The following is a 22,715-nucleotide window of genomic DNA, read 5'->3' on the forward strand; positions in this document are numbered from 1 at the left end:
GGAATAGCACATTCACATTGGAATAAATCATTTTACTTCATCACATGATCACAATGATTACTTTTTATTTTTGGTGGAATCCCAATGTTATAAAATAAAAATATTTGCCTTTGGCACTTAATATATAACCCATAACAACTGTATTAGTATACATACTTAATATTAACAAAAATACTTGAGGTATTTAGGGAAAACAACTGACACATTATTTATCCCCAATGGATATTTGCATGAACTCACCAGTGCTACCATTTCTGCTGCTGTTCCTCTTGAACATCTGATTATAGGGACAGCACCTATTTTAACAACAGATGTTAGCAATGATTTCAGCTCTTAATAATTAAAATGGATACTTATAAAATACATCAGCATCAAATAATAACATACAATAGATATATACAATTTCAGGCTACAAACATAAAAGGATTTATAATCTTGAGAATAAAAGCAAGGTTTCAGAAATAGACCTTACCATTTATAAAGACAACATGAGGGAGTCAGAAAAACATGGTTTTTATATTGTGTGGGTCAATCAGTGTGACCATATTTTTTCAATGGACTGACTAAATCAGCACTTTGACTAATTTAAAAGATAATATCAATAGAAAACACATTCTTTGCATAATGTAAAATGCTCCTAAAAGTTGGCCTCAATTTATTATCAAATCAACTCATTTTAGACTTCTAAATTTCTCTCTATTATTCCAAGTTTTATTGGAGGCTGAAATCCTAAAATAAGAAAAAAAATCAAACTGCACTGAAAATCTCATAAAACAAAGAACACTGTAATATTTATATGCTGAAATTCTTACATTTTAGATTCTATACAAAGCATGCTCAGTCAGTTGTAAAAGTAAAAATGTGAAATATTAGTACGTTTTTTAAAACTTTGTTTTCTTCTGATGGCAAGCTATACATGTCTGTCCTAAGAAAATCCAAATAATACTAGAAATGTATAAAGTTAATCCTCTTGATTCAAGCACCCCAAAATAATCCCCATTAAGAATTAGATATGAATGTTTCCAGGTTATATTCTACATATAGTCTAAATAAGTGTGTGTGTGGAGTGCATAAAAAACAAAAATAGGATACTTTGCATACCATCCTTAAATTTGCTTTTTTTCCACTTAATTTACTGTTGATATCTTTCTATGTCAGGTTGGCAGTAATTTCAACTTTTCCTTTGAGAAAAATCACTTTCTGATACTCTACATAATAAAAGTGGCTCTAACACTTCAGTGGTCTGTACACTTCTTTTTCAATCTACCTTAACCTTGAAAATATAGTTATCATCAAGCAAAAATAACCTTAATGTCCACAATAACCCTAGCATTCAGCAAAATTCTGGAGACTGTGTGCAAAAATAGAAAGATTAATTATGTCTGTTTAATGACTAAAAGTGGTATACATGTGCGTTCTTTAACAAACAAAAAAAGACCCAACAACTCCATTTGAAGGTACTGAGAGCAATCGAAAGCAAGCAGAAAGTGGAGGAGGGTAAAACTCTTGAAAGAAGAGAAATACTTGAACAGTGAGAGATACTTTTAACCAGCTTTCCTCTTGAGGGTACTTTCCAGTTTGCATGGCACAGAGGAGAAAGAGCTCAAGCAGAAAACAGAAGACTCACTGAGCTGGGAAATCAAAGCCTGGAGTTCAGGGCTGGAAATTAAAGGGGAAAATCCCTGAAAGGAGGGACCTGCAAAATCTGTATGCAAATTCTCCTCAAGCTTTTGTCTATATCCTAAACTATGCATGTATCTCTCAATTTTCTCATTTGTGAAAAAGAGAGAAATTTTATTAATGTACTGTGAGGATCATTTTAACGGAAAAGTTTTCAGTGTCTGCAAAATTAAAATTGCAATTAGAGGATTTCTAAACATATCCATTATTAATAGTAACGAATAAAATCATACATTAGACACTAAACACAATGTAGCTGTAAGTAAATTTAGATACTCCAAAGAAATGTTTAAAATTTTGAGACTATGTTGGATAAGTGTTTTACGTAAATTTACTGTTTTCTGGAGCCTTGGGAGTTTGCCTTAATACTTACCAGGCATATATCTCTCCAATTAGAAGTGCATTTGAAATTTTTCAAAATGAAATATTAAAAGAAAATTAGCAGGCACATAGGTGAAGCCACCAGCAAACATTCAAACAATATATTAGGAAGCTACAATTACCAAAGACATCTAAGGCGACAACTCAAGAGAGCTGCTAAATGCTAACTTCATCAAATTATTAGAAGAATTGTGGTTTTATATAGTACAGAATGTATATTTTATCTCAACTCTGGAGAGAGGGACTGTAGAGATCTAGATAGATAATAAGGGCTCATACTGCAGTGTAACAGGTTAAAATGAGCTGTTAAATAATTAATTTACTTTCAAGAAATAAACAAAGGTTTGAAAACTTACCCAGTGTAACAAAAAAGCAAAAGAGGCTGTCAACAATAGTGTCCATAACAGTTTCCATTTCCGTGTCTGTGATATCTGGTCTGTTAATGGCTAAAATGACATAGATAAAGGAGAAGAAAGCGACCAAAATTTATCCCTTATTTTTGTTAAAATTATTACTCAACACCTATCAATATTCATCAGTTTGATAATATTTGTAATAGTTAAAGTAAAAATTTTTATGCTTTAAATTTTAAGTGAACAAGTATCCACAAAAATTATAATACTTCAAAAAAAAATATCACCTCAATATCAGTAGTAGTAATGAGTAGTATCAATATTAGAGCAGTAATAAGAAGAAAAAACCCACCACATAAATTATACAAAATTTTTGCCAGAGCAAATAGGAAAATAAATATTGTCTTCCATAATTTTATTCACAAACATTAAATGGCCTCAAGAAACTACTGATCTTACTATCCAAATACTGCCAGAAAAGGACAATGTATCAATAAATCAACTACGGCAAGACCAATATCACATACATTTTCTTTGTATTATAACAAATTATATAAATTTCTTTTCTGATCTACTAGACTGTACTTAAGTGGTTCTCAAACTTCAGTGGATAGAAGAATCATTCTAAGAATAGGAGAGAAGAGAAAGAAGTTTCTCTGGAAGCTATTAAAAATGAAAGATTCTTAGCCCTTTCCCTCAGGGATTCAATTCAATAGATTTGGGATAATTCTAGGTAATCTGCAATTCTGACAAACACCTCAGGTGATACTTGGGGCTACACGTTTTTTTCTTTTCTGTCCCATTTCTTTCTTGGAACTTTAAGAACCAACATGTCAAATGTTTTTAAAAGATAAGAGTAATAATGGTCCCTAGCCAGGAGGGAAGAATAAATGGAAAGGTGGCAAGCCTACTCACTAGGTTGACAACCAGTGACTTTGCTATCCTGGCTGCCCTACTACGCGATGGCTTCCACATTTGAAAAACAGGTTGTTGGGGCTACACTTTAAGAAACATTGCTGTGAAGACTTTCCTTGACAGTCAAAGACCTTGCCTTATTCATCTTCCTATCTCTCAGAGTACCTAGGCTCAGTGTCTGACAAGTAGATGCTCAGTAACTATTTGTTAAAAGACTGACTGGACTAAAATATTATCTATATAATACGTTTAATTTCCCAGCATCTTGAATGTGAAAACAAATATAAAATTCAATACAACTTGTGATCAGCATAAGAGGAAATCAGAATCCAACTGGATACATCAGAGTGCTCAAAGAAAGCATGGTACATGCAGAGAACATAAAAATAACAAAGACTTTAACCATAATCTGGATGAGGAAACGTGCTGCTATTCAGTGTTGCAGACTGCCATCTATCCAAATCAGATGACAGAAATGGCATAAGGATACAACGTGAATTATGTAAATTCAGGAGATACCAATCCAGTGAAATACTCAGCTCATTCTGCCAGTCACTGGTTCAGGTAAAATCTATATGAAGCCTCCATCCTTCAGGTTCATACCCTTCAGTCCCACACCTCTGAAACAACTGACCTCAACAGTCAAAACACTGTCCATCACTAACTTCAACTCACTTTCAACAACAACTTGGTCTGAGACATTAGCCTAAGTCTAACTAAGGTGACAAGTCTGCGTCCTTTATTGGATAAATTCCCAATCCGTGGAAAACAGGTGATAAAAATTGAATCCATGATATCAATATGGTTGATTTATGTTTTGAATAATCTGTTTAAGATTATTAATTAAAGCACTTGTAATGTTTGAGAGGATTTGCCACATAATTACATAATAATTAAGAGCACTAACTCTGGAGTGAGTGCCTGGATTTAGTAACCTGGTTTTGCCATTTCCTTATCAAGTTACTTAGTATCTGTGCCTCAGTTTTTTCATCTAGAAAACAGAAATAATATTAATTCCTACTTCATTAAGTTATTCTGAGGAGTAAATGAGTTTATATTGTAAAATGTGTATAGGGCAATCTATTATATAGATTATAATTATAATTGTAATATTATAATAATTAATAATTATATTATTAATATAATAATTATTAGCCCAATAATTATATTATAATTATACTATTGAGAATCTGGGCGATTATGCATGTGATTATACTTTAAAATTAATAAATTAAATTTATACTTTTAATTCAATAATTATTAATTTCAGACTTGTGATTTTTAAGTTGAGAGATATAAGAAAACAAATTTATAAACACTTGAATGTTTAATGAATTTAGACTCCCTATAAATTTAATTATTTTTAATAATTATTTAAACATTGGGGCAGATTTTGTTTGTTAGATTTATAAAGTTGCCTGGTCTGGTGTTTGAAGTACTTAAAACTACTCAGCCATAAAAAATCATGAAATTTTGCTGTTTGCAGCAACATGGATGGACTTGGAGAGTATTATGTTAAGTGAAATAAGTCAGACAGAAAGACAAATACTGCATGGTATCACTTATAAGTGGAATCTAAGAAATGCAACAAACTAGTGAATGTAACAGAAAAGAAGCAGACTCACAGCTGCAGATAACAAATAAGTGGTTACCAGTGGGGAGAGGGAAGGGGGGGCAATTTAGGGGTAGGGATTAAGAGGTGCAAATTATTATGTATAAAATAAGCTACAAGAATACATTGTACAGCATAGGGAATACAGCCAATATTTTATAATAACTATAAATGGAATATAACCTTTAAAAATTGTGAATCACTATATTATACACCTGTAACTTACATAATATTGTACATCGACTATACATCAATTAAAAAACAAATAATTAAAAAATTAACAGGCTGAATTTATAAATGCAACTTAAACTGTTTAAGGAAATTTAACAAACTAAGTTTGTTGACTAAGTTTGTTAAATGAGACTGATTAGAATTTAGTCAGTTCAATCTGAGTTAATCAAAGAAAAAGTAAAGGTGCTTGTTTTCAAATAAACAGATTTATAAACAAAATTTACAAGTTTAGCTTAAAGGCTTAAGGGAAACTAGGTTTTAAACATGGAACTTAAGTAGCTAATTAAGTTAAAGGTCAGTTAAATGTAAATAGACTTCTGTAAATAACTAGAGTACTGTCAAAAATCTCTTACATGGGCAATTCAGCAAATACTTACACCCATTTAGAGATGTTGCTTAATTTCAGCAAGAAGGCATACTATGGAGCTCAGTGAAACCAAAAGAATCATGCTCTCTTCTCTTGGGAGCTTACCACCTGGGCCAGTGTGTTATGATAGGATACCACTAGCATTTTGAGCAGAACAATTTTCTGTGTGAGTATGGTTTACACACTGCAGAAGATTTAGCATCCCTAGTCCCTGCTCACTAAATGCTAGTGCTAATTGTGACAATCAAAAATGTCCTTGCACATTTCCAAATGCCCCCATGGGAGGCCCCTACTTTAGAACCTCTGAAACTCTAGTCATCCCCAAACATCTCAATCCTTAGGTATCAAATTAATAATTATTTCTATGAATTGGCTAATCACATCTTCTATAGTCTGCAATTTTCTTTAAAATATTTGACATAACTAATCAATGGGCACAAAGTTTCAGCTAGGCAAGATGAATAAGTTCTAGAGATCTGCCATACAACATTGTACCTAAATCAACAATACTGTATTATATACTTAAAAATGTTAAGAGGGTAGATCTCATGTTAAGTGTTTTTACGAAGAAAAAGAATCAGCATAGACAATAAAACATGGTGTGGGTGTCCGTGTGCGTGCGTGCATGTGTGTGTGTGTGTATGCGTGTGCGTCTGTTAAGTTTAATCTACATCCAAGGAATGGTCAGTTTATCAAAGCTGGGAATACAAACTTCAGAGGTGGTTAGATAGCATTTGATCAAATACCAATACTCAATCCTACCACTGCATGAACAGGGTGTAAGAATCAAGGGTGTCTAACAACCTATATTTGAGAATGGTACTTACATCAATACTTCATTCCATAATAGGACATTAGTAGCTGCTGACTCTTTGTTGTTGTCTGATCTTGACAAATAGCAACATTAACCAACCTTTTCTGAGTGCTTACGATATGCCAGTAACTTTTCCAAGCATTTTACATACACTAATGCATTTAACTCCCATAAAAACTCTGAGGTAGATAGTATTATTATTCCCGTTTTACAGATTTGGAAACTAAAGCACAGAGAAGCAAAGTAAACTTGTTCTTGTCCAAGGGTCAAAGTACTAAAAGATTAACTGAATCTTACTACTAAAATACTGTGTTACTCACCATGAGTGAACCATTCATGCAAGTTGCTGTGGGGTAACTAAAAGGTCAGATAATTGGTCCTTCATTGAGCTTACAAAACAGATTTAGTAAGTGTTGTCTACATGTGACAGAACTCAGTCTGAGACTTGTTTTCTTCATGTGCTGTAAACAAAGCTGGTTTTGGAGTGCACTAAACATGTTTACTATTGTTTTTTTACAGTACACTGTTCATTTTGTTAACAATGAATTATAAAATTCCTATTTTTACATACCACGATATGAAACAAGCTCCTTATTTTGATTACATAATACAAACATATCATCTTCCAAAGTAATAAAATTGAGATACTGATCGAAAACCTAGAAACAAAAGAAAAGGTTTTCAAATCAATTTTACAATATTGAATGCACATTTAGTTTGATTTAATCTACTAATGATAAAATGAAAAAAATTATAATTATATTCAATAACTAAAAATTATACCATGTAGCATGTAGATTGCCTAATTGGGCAAGAATGAGAAATTAACATTAAAAAGCAATAAAAAAAACAAGACTCTGGGCAATAAATTATCAAGGAGAGTAACAGTTTCAGAAAACAAAATTTAAGAAGATATAAAATTTTAAAACAAAGTGTGGTTGGGATGGGAATGGATATCAAATATGAAGAAAAACTACAATTATAATTTTTATATTCATTTTAATCATACTTCTCGAAGAAAGTCATAGTAACTGTTTTTACACTGTGAACTATATTTATAGGTGGGGAAAAGTTACACTAGGTCTTTAGAAGTGTAAATCAGGAGAAAAATGAAGAAAACTATCTGAGATACGTTAAATGTAGTTAAATCGAAAACTGTTCCTATTATTTCATGTAAAACTAATGATAAATTTTGGAAGAGAAAGAATAATAAGACACAAGCCTTAAAAACTAATCAGAAGTAGTTAGTGGACTATCTAAGAATGAAAAATCTATTAGTATGAAAGAATGGGAATTAAATGCATGGTTGTTTAGTCTTTTATTCGCCCTATATCATTCTGTAGAATTTTCAGTTATATCTTGTCCAAATTCAAGAAACAAAGGGCAAAACAGGGCTACAACCAAGAAAATATTTTACAGATTTATTTATAATTAAGCCGAACATGACTAAAAGTGACTATATAGAATTGCTGGGCTTCTTTCTTATAATATGCAATATAGCCCCCTTGGATACTCTCTCCTAACTAACAAAATATCTGAAGATAGTATGGTGACTATAGTGATCACTGATAAAACAATGTCAAAATATTTTGGGTAAAATTTGTGACAACACAACTGTCAAACTATTTCTAAGCTGAGCTAAAAAAATTATACGAATCCCAGCCCAAAACAAAAATTGATTCAGCTTTTTATTTATGTCTTTCAAATTAATTGAGTAATAAGTTCCTTTAGTTTGGTTTATTTTGCCTAGTTCAAGTTGAAGATAATTTACACTACCAGAACTCTTTCTAGAAGTATTGGGTCTAAATATTCCTTAGGTTGTTCCAGTCCTTTGTAAATTAGACACCAATGTCGATTTATAGGTTTCAGAATATTACTAAATTTTACATTAACAAAATGTTATCAGCCAACCAAAACCTCTTACCTTGGCTACTTGTGTTACTGCACTAGCTGCTAATGCTGCATTTGCAATATCTTCCAGTTTACTTCTTGAAATAGCAGAAATAAAATTTAAATAATATGATTCATAGAGTTGATTGCGAAGATCCTATGAATACAATGAATACTTCATTCTTATAGGATAGTATAAAGGATGATGACCAATGCAAATCTTTTAGATACAATAAGAGCAAGGTTTTAGAGGATAATATGCATATTTACAAGACAGGTTATACAAATGATACAAAAAAAGTATCTCAGGAGAATAAAGTTATGAAAAGGTACTGGTTACTTGGTTACCAGATATAACTGACATGTATTTTAATAATTAAATTTATGATACTATAATTATATTATCAATAAAATCCTATTCATTACAGTAGTATACAAAACTGCTTTGAATTACCATACTTGTATTCTTCTTAAAAAAATCCAGAAGTGGCTCTCTTATATAGCTTAAATGCTTATTATAATTGGCAGACACTACCTTCTACTGTTTCTAGTCATGTGATGATACAACAAATATTTCCTTCACTGTACACAGACATGTTATAATTCTAATGACCAATTCTAGAACTATTCCTTCTCAATCACCCAAAAACAGTGTCATTTAAACTTATGTTAATTCTTAAATCAAATTTACTTAGATTCTTAAACTCTAGGCAAATAAATATCTAAATAAGCATATTTCTTCAAATCTAAGATAATGTCATTATAACAGGCACTGCTGTTTTATGTAGCACTAAGGAAGAATGAATGCTGCCAATAAAATTCTGTAACACACCATCAATTTTAAGATACATATGATTTCAAAGATGCTGAAATGTGAAAACCTGAGGGTCTGGAGCCTGGGTGAGGAAGGTGGCTGAGCAGAGCAGTGGTTCAACAAAGACTGGGAGATTGGTTAAGGAATTGAGAATTGATAAATAAGTAATTATGTTGAGGATGTTGGGAGCCATGTTTCTCACTGTCAGCAAAAGAAATTATAAATTTTTAAAGGGAGAAGGAAAAGCTAGAATGAATCCTGTATTTCTGAATTGAAACAATTTCAGAGGTTATCTATCTGTCTAAATAGAGAGATAAGCAGGAAGATTTATAGCATTAAATATTGGTATAAATATTGATATACATGTATTTCTTAGCTCTGTCCATTGAGAGGACCCAAGAACTGTGACATCCTAGCAGCAATGAGTACCTAATGCTCAGACACTGATTTCTAAACACCATTCTCCACAAAAAGCAACCAGGGCTCCTTAGACAAATGGCTGAAACTTGGGCTCAGACAGAGAAAGTACAAGATGAGACTGGAATATTTTATTATGGAAAAAAGTAAGGAAGTGATCAAAGAATGAGGGAGACATTTCAAAAGAAGTTGAGCAATGTTGCAGGATGTAAAATCAATACATAAAAGTCAACTGGGTATTTACACACTTGCAATGAGCAACACTAAAAATGAAATTAAGAAAACGATTCCATTCACAATAGCATTAAAAAGATACAAAGGAATAAATTCAGCAAAAGAAGTACAAAACTTACATTCTGCACAGTATAAAATATTATTAAAAGACTGAAATAAATAGAAAGATATCCCATGCTCACGGATCAGAAAATTTAATATTGTTAAGATGGCTGACAATCATCAACAGGAAGACACTGGAACTCACCAAAAAAGATGCCCCACATCCAAAGACAAAGGAGAAGCCACAATGGAACAGTAGGAGGGCACAATCACAGTAAAATCAAATCCCATACCTGCTGGGTGGGTGACTCACAGACTGGAGAACACTTATACCACAGAAGTCCACCCACTGGAGTGAAGGTTCTGAGCCCCACATCAGGTTCCCAACCTGGGGGTCCGGCAACAGGAGGAGGAATTCCTAGAGAATCAGACTTTGAAGGCTAGTGGGATTTGATTGAAGGACTTTGACAGGACTGGGGGAAACAGAGACTCAAATCTTGGAGGGCACACACAAAGTAGTGTGTGCATCAGGACCCAGGGGAAGGAGCAGTGACCACAGGGGAGACTGAACCAGACCTACCTGCTAGTGTTGAAGGGTCTCCTGCAGAGGCGGGAGGTGACTGTGGCTCACCATGGGGACAAGGACACTGGCAGCAGAAGTTCTGGGAAGTACTCCATGGCATGAGCCCTCCCAGAGTCCGCCATTAGCCCCACCAAAGAGCCCAGGTAGGCTCCAGTGTTGGCTTGCCTCAGGCCAAAAAACCAACAGGGAGGGAACCCAGCCGCACCCATCTGCAGTCAAGCGGATTAAAGTTTAACTGAGCTCTGCCCACCAGAACAAAGGTCAGCTCTACCCACCACCAGTTCCTCCCATCAGGAAACTTGCACAAGCCTCTTAGATAGCGACATCCACCAGAGGGCAGACAGCAGAAGCAAGAAGAACTACAATCTTGCAGCCTGTGGAACAAAAACCACTTTCACAGAAAGATAGACAAGATGAAAAGGCAGAGCGCTATGTACCAGATGAAGGAACAAGATAAAACCCCAGAAAAACAACTAAATGAAGTGGAGATAGGCAACCTGCCAGAAAAAGAATTCAGAATAATGATAGTGAAGATGATCCAGGATCTCGGAAAAAGAATGGAGGCAAAGATCAAGAAGATGCAAGAAATGTTTAACAAAGACCTAGAAGAATTAAAGAACAAACAGAGATGAACAATACAATAACTGAAATGAAAAATACATGAAAAGGAATCAATAGCAGAATAACTGAGGCAGAAGAACGGATAAGTGATCTGGAGGACAGAATGGTGGAATTCACTGCTGCGGAAGAGAATAAAGAAAAAAGAATGAAAAGAAATGAAGACAGCCTAAGAGAGCTCTGGGACAACATTAAATGCAACAACTTTCGCATTATAGGGGTCCAAGAAGGAGAAGAGAGAGAGAAAGGACCCGAGAAAATATCTGAAGAGATTATAGTCGAAAACTTCCCTAACATGGGAAAGGAAATAGCTACCCAAGTCCAGGAAGCACAGAGAGTCCCATACAGGATAAACCCAAGGAGAAACACGCCGAGACACATAGTAATCAAATTGGCAAAAATTAAAGACAAAGAAAAATTATTGAAAGCAGCAAGGGAAAAACGACAAATAACATACAAGGGAACTCCCATAAGGTTAACAGCTGATTTCTCAGCAGAAACTCTACAAGCCAGAAGGGAGTGGCATGATATACTTAAAGTGATGAAAGGGAAGGACCTACAACCAAGACTGTGCTATCCGGCAAGGATCTCATTCAGATTCGATGGAGAAATCAAAAGCTTTACAGACAAGCAAAAGCTAAGAGAATTCAGCACCACCAACCAAGCTCTTCAACAAACGCTAAAGGAACTTCTCTAAGTGGGAAACACAAGAAAAGACAAGGACCTACAAAAACAAACCCAAAACAGTTAAGAAAATGGTCATAGGAACATACATATCGACAATTACCTTAAACGTGAATGGATTAAATGTTCCAAACCAAAACACACAGGCTTGCTGAATGGATACAAAAACAAGACCCATATATATGCTGTCTACAAGAGACCCACTTCAGATCTAGGGACAGATACAGACTGAAAGTGAGGGGATGGAAAAAGATATTCCATTCAAATGGAAATCAAAAGAAAGCTGGAGTGGCAATACTCATATCAGATAAAATAGACTTTAAAATAAAGACTATTACAAGAAGCAAAGAAAGACACTACATAATGATCAAGGGATCGATCCAAGAAGAAGATATAACAATTAAAAATATATATGCACCCAACAAAGGAGCACCTCAATACATAAGGCAACAGCTCAATGCATAACTGCTAACAGCTATAAAAGAGGAAATTGACTGTAACACAATAATAGTGGGGGACGTTAATACCTCACTTACACCAATGGTCAGATCATCCAAACAGAAAATACGGAAAAACAAGTTTTAAATGACACAATAGACCAGATAGATTTAATTGATATTTATAGGACATTCCATCCAAAAACAACAGTTTACACTTTCTTCTCAAGTGCACATGGAATATTCTCCAGGACAGATCACATCTTGGGTCACAAATCAAGCCTCAGTAAATTTAAGAAAATTGAAATCATATCAAGCATCTTTTCTGACCACAACGCTATGAGATGAGAAATGAAATACAGGGGAAAAAAAGTAAAAAACACAAACACATGGACGCTAAACAATATGTTACTAAATAATCAAGAGATCACTGAAGAAATCAAACAGGAAATCAAAAAATACCTAGAGACAAATGACAATGAAAACGCAACGATCCAAAACCTATGGGATGCAGCAAGAGCAGTTCTAAGAAGGAAGTTTATAGCTATACAAGCCTACCTCAAGAAACAAGAAAAATCTCAAATAAACAACCTAACCTTTCACCTAAAGGAACTAGAGAAAGAAGAACAAACAAAACCCAAAGTTAGCAGAAGGAAAGAAATCATAAAGATCAGAGCAGAAATATATGGAATAGAAACAGAGAAAACAATAGCAAAGATCAATAAAACTAAAAGCTTGTTCCTTGAGAAGATAAACAAAATTGATAAACCATTAGCCAGACTCATCAAGAAAAAGAGGGAGAGGACTCAAATCAATAAAATTAGGAATGAAAAAGGAAAAGGTAACAGATACTGCAGAAATACAAAGCATCCGAAGAGACTACTACAAGCAACTCTATTACAATAAAATGGACAACCTGGAAGAAATGGACAAATTCTTAGAAAGGTACAACCTTCCAAGACCAAAGCAGGAAGTAATAGAAAACATGAACAGACCAAGCACAAGTAATGAAATTGAAACTGTGATTAAAAATCTTCCAACAAACTAAAGTCCAGGACCAGATGGCTTCACAGGTGAATTCTATCAAACATTTAGAGAAGAGCTAACACCTATCCTTCTCAAACTCTTCCAAAAAATTGCAGAGGAAGGAACACTCCCAAACTCATTCTATGAGGCCATCATTACCCTGATATCAAAACCAGACAAAGATACCACAAAAAAAGAAAATTACAGACCAATATCACTGATGAATATAGACGCAAAAATCCTCAAGAAAATACTAGCAAACAGAATCCAACAACACATTAAAAGGATCATACACCATGATCAAGTGGGATTTAGCCCAGGGATGCAAGGATTCTTCAACATACGCAAATCAATCAATGTGATACACCATATTAACAAATTGAAGAATAAAAACCATGTGATTCTCTCAACAGATGCAGAAAAAGCTTTTGACAAAAATCAACACCCATTTCTGATAAAAACTCTCCAGAAAGTGGGCATAGAGGGAACCTACCTCAACATAATAGAAGCCATATGTGACAAACCTACAGCAAACATCATTCTCAATGGTGAAAAACTGAAAGCATTTCCTCTAAGATCAGGAAATAGACAAGGATGTCCACTCTTGCCACCATTATTCAACATAGTTTTGGAAGTCCTAGCCACAGCAATCAGAGAAGAAAAATAAATAAAAGAACACAAATTGGAAAAGAAGAAGTAAAACTGTCACTGTTTGCAGATGACACGACACTACATATAGATAAACCTAAAGATGCCACCAGAAAACTACTAGAGCTAATCAATGAATTTGGTAAAATTGCAGGATACAAAATTAATGCACAGAAATCTCTTGCATTGCTATACACTAACAACGAAAGATCAGAAAGAGAAATTAAGGAAACAATCCCATTCACCACTGCAACAAAAAGAATAAAATAGCTAGGAATAAACCTACTTAAAAGACCTGTACTCAGAAAACTATAAGACACTGATGAAAGAAATCAAAGATGACAGAAACAGATGGACAGATATACCATGTTCTTGGATTGGAAGAATCAACATTGTGAAAATGACTATACTACCCAAAGCAATCTACAGATTCAATGCAATCCCTATCAAATTACCAATGGCATTTTTTACAGAACTAGAACAAAAAATGTTAAAATTTGTATGGAGACACAAAAGACCCTGAATAGCCAATGCAATCTTGAGGGAAAAAAACGGAGCTGGAGGAATCAGGCTCCCTGACTTCAGACTATACCACATAGCTACAGCCATCAAGACAGTATGGTACTGGCACAAAAACAGAAATATAGATCAATGGAACAGGATAGAAAGCCCAGAGATAAATCCACACACCTATGGTCAACTAAGCTGTGATAAAAGAGGCAAGAATATACAGTGGAGAAAAGACAGTCTCTTCAATAAGTGGTGCTGGGAAAACTGGACAGCTACATGTAAAAGAATGAAATTAGAACACTCCCTAACACCATATATGAAAATAAACTCAAAATGAATTAAAGACCTAAATTAAGACTGGACACCCTAAAACTCTCAGAGGAAAACATACAAAGAACATTCTCTGACATAAATCAGAGCAAGATCTTTTTTGACCCACCTTCTAGTGTAATGGATATAAAAAGAAAAATAAACAAATGGGACCTAAGGAAACTTAAAAGCTTTTGCACAGCAAAGGAAACCATAAACAAGACAAAAAGACAGCCCTCAGAATGGGAGAAAATATTTGCAAACGAATCAATGGACAAAGGATTAATCTCTAAAATATATAAACAGCTCAGGCAGCTCAATATGAAAAAAACAAATGCTACAATGAGGTATCACCTCACACTGTTTAGAATGGGCATCATTAGAAAATCTACAAACAACAAATGCTGGAGAGGGTATGGAGAAAAGGGAACCCTCTTGCACTGTTGGCGGGAATGTAAACTGATACAGCCACTATGGAGAACAGCCTTAAAAAACTAAAAACAGAATTACCATATGACCCAGCAATCCCACTACTGGGCATATACCCAGAGAAAACCGTAATTCAAAAAGACACATGCACCCCAATGTTCACTGCAGCACTATTTACAATACCCAGGTCTTGGAAGCAACCTAAATGTCCATCGACAGATGAATGGATAAAGCAGATGTGGTACATATATACAATGGAATATTACTCAGCCATATAAAGGAACGAAATTGGGTCATTTGTAAAGACTTGGATGGACCTATAGACCATCATATAGAGTGAGGTAAGCCAGAAAGAGAGAAACAAATATTGTACATTAACGCATATATGTGGTATCTAGAAAAATGGTACAGATGATTCGGTTTGCAAGGCAGAAATAAGAGACACAGATGTAGAGAACTTTTGGACACCAAGCGGGGCAAGTCGGGGTGGGGTGGGGGGTGGTGCTGGTGGGATGAATTGGGAGATTGGAATTGACATATATACACTAATATGTATAAAATACATAACTAATAAGAACCTGCTGTATAAAAAATAAATTAATTAAATTAAATTTAAAAAAAGGAAAATGTAATAAGTTAATAAACAAAAATCTCAATTAAATAGAGCTGGGAGACCAGAAGGGGGAGCTCTCACACCCTGTGATGATAGAACCTAACAGGAAGAAGACAGACTCCTTTCCTGGCAAGGACTCAGCCAATGCAAAGCCATGAGCTCTTTGTTTTAGTTATGGTCTGTATATTTTCACACTGGACTGACGACTTTCCTTGAAGACAGACTACCTCTTTTTTGGCTAAAGTCTTTTTAGAAAAGGTTATCCTTACCTGGGGAACTCCTCTAGAACTCTGAGGTACCCATCTTACTGGCCAGGTGCTTTGACAAGTCCTTTTCCTCTCTATATAAGTGCTCTCCTTCCTTCGCCATGCCGGGACTTGCATGTGGTTTGGCATGGTTGCAGACCCCAAATTGCAATTCTCTGCTAATACTGAATAAACCCATCTTTGCTGGAGAAATATTTGGCAGTGTTTTTGTCTCAGGTCAACAGCAGTCTATGTGCTAGCATGTGCACTGTTAATGGGTTTGTCACTGTTTCTATGCTTTTTCAGTGGGCAGAGTAAGGAAATCCTTTTTTTTTTTTTTTTAAGGAGATAATATATCATGAGTTCATACTGATATTTCCAATTCAAGTTTAAGAGTATAGGGTTATTTCTTAACCTCTGATTTTCTATTTCCATCTGTTTTCTCTCACACTAAAAAAAACAAAAACAAAAAAATAAAAAACTTGCCACAAAGCAACACTAATCAAGACAGGGTGGTACTGGCATAAGGGCAGACACAGAAATCAATGGAAAAGAACTGACAGTCCAGAAATAAACCAATTTATCTATTTTTAATTAATTTCTGACAAGGCTGCCAAGACTTCATTGGGGAAAGAACAGTCTCTTCAAAAAAGGATGCTGGGAGAACTGGATAGCCACATGCAAAAGAATGAAGTTGGATACCTACCTTATAGCACATATAAAAATTAACTCAAAAAGTATGAAATACCTAAATACAAGGCCCAAAACTATAAAAAATCTTCAAACAAAACAGAGATTTGGCAATGGTTTCTTTTTCTTTTTCTAAGAAATACACATTTATTTGTATTTTCAATACCGCAAGTTCAGTAGCAATTATGAGCTGGCAATGGTTTCTTAAATATGACACCAAAAGCACAGGCAACTAAAGAAAAAATGAAATTAAATTTAAAACCACAATTAAAAATTTTTGTGCTCCACAGGATACTATTAAGAAAGTGAAAAGATAACCCACAGGATGGGAGAAAACATCTGCAAATAATACACTTGATAAAGGTCCAGTATTCAAAATATATAAAGTACTCTAACAACAATAAAAAGACAACCCAATTTAAAACTGGACAAGGGATCTGAATTGACATTTCTCCAAAGATACAAACTGCCAATAAACACATGAAAAGATGCTTAATATCATTAGTCATCAGGGAAATGCAAATCAAAACCACAGCGAGATACCATTTTACACCCAGTAGGATGACTACAATCAAAATGTCAGATAATAAGAAGTACTAGCGAGGATCTGGAGGAACTGGAACACTCAAACACTGCTGGAGGGAATAGAAAATGATGCAACCACCTCAGAAAATAGTCTGGCAATTCCTCAAAAGGTTAACCATGGTGTTACCATTTGACGTAGCAATTCCATTCCTAGGTGTTCATGCACACAGGAGAAATGAAAACATATGCCTACACAGAAACTTGTACACAAATGTTTATAGTAGCATTACTTACAACAGCCAAAAGGTGGAAACAACCCAAATGATAAATGGATAAACAAAATTTGGTATATCCATACAATGGAATATTATTCAGCAATAAAAAGGAAAGAAGTACTGATAATATCTACAGTATGGATGAATTTTGTAAACTTTATGCTAAGAGAAAGAAGCCAGATACAACAGACCATGTATATGATTCCATTCATATGTAATATGCTGAACAGGCAAATATACAGAAACAAATAGTACCTTAGGGATGGGGGTTCAGGGGTTGGGGATGTAATAGTTAAGGTGATGAAAACGTTCTTTAATTCATTATGGTGATGGCTGCACACCTGTGCGAATATACTAAAAACCAATGAACTGCTTTGGGTAAATTGTACGGTATGTAAATTATATGTCAATAAAGATGTTTTAAAACAAGGAAAGAAGAAGGGATTGGTAAATCGTACTTCTTTTAAAAATGGCATAGTTGGGTTTATGCAGGGTAAAAGAGAAAGCTGGGCATTATTAGCTCTATAGGACACAAAATTTGTAACCTTCACTAACAAACAAAGTAATTTGATTCAACGGTCAATAACAAGTAAAGATGCTTGTGACTTACAGCAGACACTGTTAGCTACCTATCCAATATCTATTTTCCCCTTCTTCCTTGCTAAAAGAATACAGATTTTATTTGGGGGTGACAATACACTCATCTAAATATTAACTTTTGTGGCCTCCCTTGATGCTAATTCTATCCAGTGAGACATAAATGAAAGTCTTCTGGGAGCTTCTGGGAAAGCTTAGCTTTCCTGACCAAAATCAACAGTCAGGGCTGGCATAGTTAATTTCTCCCTTCTTCTTGCCTTGAACATATATTGTGATGTCTAAAGTTGCAGCTGCCATCTTGCATCCGTGAAGCAAGGAGCAAGACAGTGAAAAACAACAAACTAAAGATGACAGCTCAAAAAGACAGAAGGGGCCTGGATCTTTGATTACTTAAAAGAGCTGCTATACCAAGCTGGACTTCCTATTCAGACTTTCTATTATCTTAGAAAAATAAAACCTTATTTTTAAAAGCTCATATAGTTAGGTTTTCTGTTTTTTAAAGCCAGACTCAGTCTCAATCAAAATAATGTTTCCTCAGCCAAAAAATTTTAAATCTTTCAGTCTATTTAAAATTCAAAGATAGTCTCAAAAATCGAAGTGGGAAATTGGGTTAAGGAAATTTCTGATTTTTCACACTGGACATCTAAGATTTTTTTTTTTGAAAAAAAATCTGTTTCCACCTTCAAGAATAAGGAAAATAAGAACTCATATTACCTGACACATTCTGTCAATATTTTCTTCAGTTGGCATTACGAAGTACACTGCAGGAACATCTGGAATAGGATCTCGATCAGAGTGCAAAAGCCTAGGACACATAAAGAATATAAAACTTTTTTCTTAGTCACTTATCTAAAAAGATAGCTAAAAATTTTACAGTATTTCTCAAACTAGTTCACCAGTTCAAGGACAGTGACCAGTACTCTAAAAGCTCTTGATGCAATTAATTATTTAACCCAGCTTTCTCCTTATATCAATGTTAATATTATTTATTAGTAAGATCCTAATCTCAGTCTTCATTTCTTGTACTCCAATCACCTTATTTCTAATACCTCTTATGGTCAGTCTCTTCTACCAATATTCTCCTTGAATGAGAACTAAAGCACATTCAAAATCAATTTTATTCCCATTTTTCATAGAAATATGGTGGGGGGAGGTAAGAGGGAGGAAAGTACAGTTCTCTGAGAGGGAAAACAGAAAGCTGGAACTATCTTTAGAAGCAATTAAAAAATTTAACCATAAATAAAATCAAATATATTTTTTAAATGAAAGGTATACGAATGCTTCCTTAAAACTTTAAGACAATCTATATTGTTCTACTTGTTGCTTCGTAAGAGAATGCATAAGAGATCGGCTAAGCATCTTATAGATTGTACCACTTGATAGTTTTCTCTTTTACAGTTCAGGAAGTATATTCATTCAAATATCCCAATATCAACTGAGAAAATATCTTTATTCTCCACTGTAAGATTTCACCATGCTTATATCAGGAAATATGAGAAATGTTCTATTTCTACAATATTCTAGTCATCCTTCTATACGCAATATTCCATACACAATCTACATACATCCTTCTATATATACAATTATTTCAGTCATCCTTATAAAGGAGAGAGTCAAAGAGGCACATGCTGCCAGTGAGCCTGCATTTGATAACTTTTTTCCCTCTGTTTGGCTGCTGCTAACACCAGAAGGATTATAATGTGCTGGCAGCCATTGTTTGTTGTCTTCTTACACTGGCTGTCCAACTACCTAAAGGGCTACAACCGCCAATTCATGTTCTGGAAACTGTAATTATTGTTTCCTATAAATCAGCCTAAACCAGCTTGCAGAATATAAAGTAACTGATGAAGTATTCTCCAGCAAAAAAAGGAAGAATAGTCAGAGGCAAGGTGCACAGGAATTTACCAGAGTAGCTGTGTAATCCTTTCATGCTCTGATGGCAATAGCAACAGGTGGGCAGCAAGAATGCACAACTCTCAAACTGGCAGAATATCTTGTCACTCCTTAAGGAAGTACTGAGGCCTCACTGTTATTAGTCACTGTTTCTGAGTCACTATGGTTCAGTAGACAAACAGCCCAGAAACAGTGGTCAAGCAATCTGGCCACGACTCTGCTATTAATTACCTGTACAATCATGGGACAATCACTTGAACTCTACAAACTTTAGTCTTTTTATTAGTAAAATAAAATAAAGGAGTTAAATAGTAAGGTAGCAATAGTAACCAATGCTTATAATAAACCATCATTTTCAAGGATGGCATCAAGCTTAACTCCAGTTTAGGTCATAAGCATTAACATGTCACCACCAACAAATGTGTAGTTTAAGTCTGACATAAAAATGAGAGGAAGAACCTGCCAAATACCACGTTTCATCAAACCTAAGGTGCTATCAATTTTAAAACATATTATTAAAACAGGCAGAAAATGCTGCCAATTAAACTATGTCATGGCATTATTAAGTAGACCTTAATTTCAGAAATATTAAATTAAAAAGTAAAAAGTATATTTTAGAATTAACGCAATATTCTATTAATTTAAAACAAATATTCAATATAAAATTGAAGAATTGAAGAATTTAACAAGATTCTGATACGCTACTCACTGGAAATCTAAAACCACATTCCCAATAAAAGAGCACACTATAATTCAATATATTAAAATATCACAGACTGAAAACTGATTATAACGTCATAAAAGAACAAAATGCAACTAAGTTAGAACACCGTAAAACTGGACTCCTTCAGTACATAAAAGTATTAGTAGCTATTCATGTATACAGCCCCTCTTTAAATGTTCTATTGTTCTATTAGGCCAAGTCTACAAAGTAATGCAATTTGTTTTATTTATGAGACGTACCATAAGGAATATAATCAAATAAATTTAGTAGTTAAGAAGACAACATAGATAGTTCCCTATGGTGATTAAGTCATTACTTCCTAGTTACTTAAATTTTTCATATTAATGATATACTAATTTAGGTATTCCTCTTTTTAAAAAGTGTATTTGAATTAAAGAAATAAAAAATTTTCAGAGCTGAAAGAGACCTTGAAACAACCAGTTATTTTCCTTTACATAAGAGAGTAAACCAGTCTGTAGGAAAAGACACAAGAGAGAAAATTTAAATTATGAAATTTCAAATTCTCAGACTGAGGATTATTTTTAACTTCAGAAATAAAGGGTTAAATAAAACAAGATAATGGAAAAAATGTTCTCTATATGCAAGTACTATAACCTAATACTATTTTCTTGATAAATGTCCCTTAGTAATTTGATTTCAGGGTGGCTAAAGACATTTTAAAAAATGTATTTGAGGGACTTCCCTGGTGGTGTAATACTTAAGAATCCGCCTGCCAATGCAGGGGACATGGGTTCAAGCCCTGGTCCGGGAAGATCCCACATGCCTCAGAGCAACTAAGTCTGTGCGTCACAACTACTGAGCCTGCGCTCTAGAGCCCACGGGCCACAATTACTGAAGGCCACACGCCTAGAGCCTGTGCTTTGCAACAAGAGAAGCCAACGCAGTAAGAAGCCCGTGCACTGCAACAAAGAGTAGTCCCCGCTCGCCACAACTAGAGAAAGCCCGTGCGCAGCAAAAAAGACGCAATGCAGCCAAAAATAAATAAGATATAAATACATTTATTAAAACAAAAGAAAACAAAACAATGTATTTGAAAACAAATGCCATTACTAGAAACACGTTAAAACTCACAGATGCAGAGTGATTCCCATGTCTCTCAGCTCCTTCACAGATAGCAGAGGAGAGATGATATCTTGGCCAAATCTGTCATAAATGAGCACCTAGCAGAAACAAAACAAAAGTCATGCGTTTTTTTAAACATTATCATCAGTGAACAGTCAACAGAGAACCCAATATTAAGATTATGTTCAAGTACATTTTATTTTAATATACTGAATTCTTATACTTACCTCAATTTAATATTTTCCATAATTATTTACCAAAATGTCCATTCATCTAGTAATCCATTCTTAAAAGCATTATTACTTGGGCTAAAATAAATTATTATATAAATTTTTTCTTATAAAATACTTTTTCTAAGTTAAAAAACATACCAGAGACTATAAAATCTTCATCTTAGTTTATAATAAAGGACTTGGAACATACAGCAGACTCACTTACACTCCCCTATCCCATTCACATATATCCTTTCTAAAAAGAGAAGTAAAAATTAGTCACTTTCAAAACTAATGCTTAACAAGTTCCAAGACTGTAAAGAAAATTTAGTAATTTAAGTATCTCATGCATTTCCTCACATTCTGAAAGTGTTAAAACTGACACCTCTGATGAGTAGTAAGTATTCCAACTGGGTCTTCTAACTCAGAATTAGTTTTAGAGTTTAGGCAAATAAAAGAGACCCTTCAACTAATAGGTGTTTTCCACTACTAAATCACTAATTCTTAATGCAGTAACAAATTGCTAATGAGAGGATGAAACATACTGTCATACAAAAACATGGTTTGTTTGAATGCCAGCATTCAAACAAAGGATAGAAAAGCTAAAAATCTTCCTGCTCCAGTTACAAAAGGCTGGATGTTATATCCTTCAAAAATCTTCCTTCCTTACACCTCAATATATCTGTATTATTAATCTTGTGATAGAGAAGTGATGGGTAGGGAAAGAATCTGACACATATCTATACCCCAGAAATTCTCAAGTTATTTAATTCAAATGCTGAACATAGGCACTAGAAAGAATAAACAAGTATAGTTTACGCAAAGGGCAATAAGAAGATGACTACAAATAAACAGGAAGGAAGA

The 22,715-nt window shown here is 34.3% G+C and overlaps 1 protein-coding gene across 3 annotated transcripts in view; it reads right to left on the reverse strand.

Annotated features, from left to right (window-relative positions):
• SCFD1 (sec1 family domain containing 1) overlaps positions 1-22,715 on the reverse strand; it is a 132,131-nt gene that overhangs the window by 98,753 nt on the left and 10,663 nt on the right. For all 3 annotated transcript variants that reach the window (XR_011074312.1, XR_011074313.1, XM_068546621.1), the window contains exons 3-8: positions 21,649-21,737; positions 18,654-18,744; positions 8,278-8,400; positions 6,925-7,012; positions 2,418-2,507; positions 241-296 (exon numbers count right to left, since the gene is read on the reverse strand). Coding sequence is in view for 1 of the 3 variants with exons in the window: in XM_068546621.1 (XP_068402722.1) it covers positions 241-296; positions 2,418-2,507; positions 6,925-7,012; positions 8,278-8,400; positions 18,654-18,744; positions 21,649-21,737 (537 nt within the window). In the remaining 2 variants the exon portion in view is untranslated. The remainder of the gene's footprint in view (positions 1-240; positions 297-2,417; positions 2,508-6,924; positions 7,013-8,277; positions 8,401-18,653; positions 18,745-21,648; positions 21,738-22,715) is intronic.

This window comes from Eschrichtius robustus, chromosome 1 (assembly GCF_028021215.1).
Source record: "Eschrichtius robustus isolate mEscRob2 chromosome 1, mEscRob2.pri, whole genome shotgun sequence".
Lineage (NCBI taxonomy): Eukaryota > Metazoa > Chordata > Mammalia > Artiodactyla > Eschrichtiidae > Eschrichtius > Eschrichtius robustus.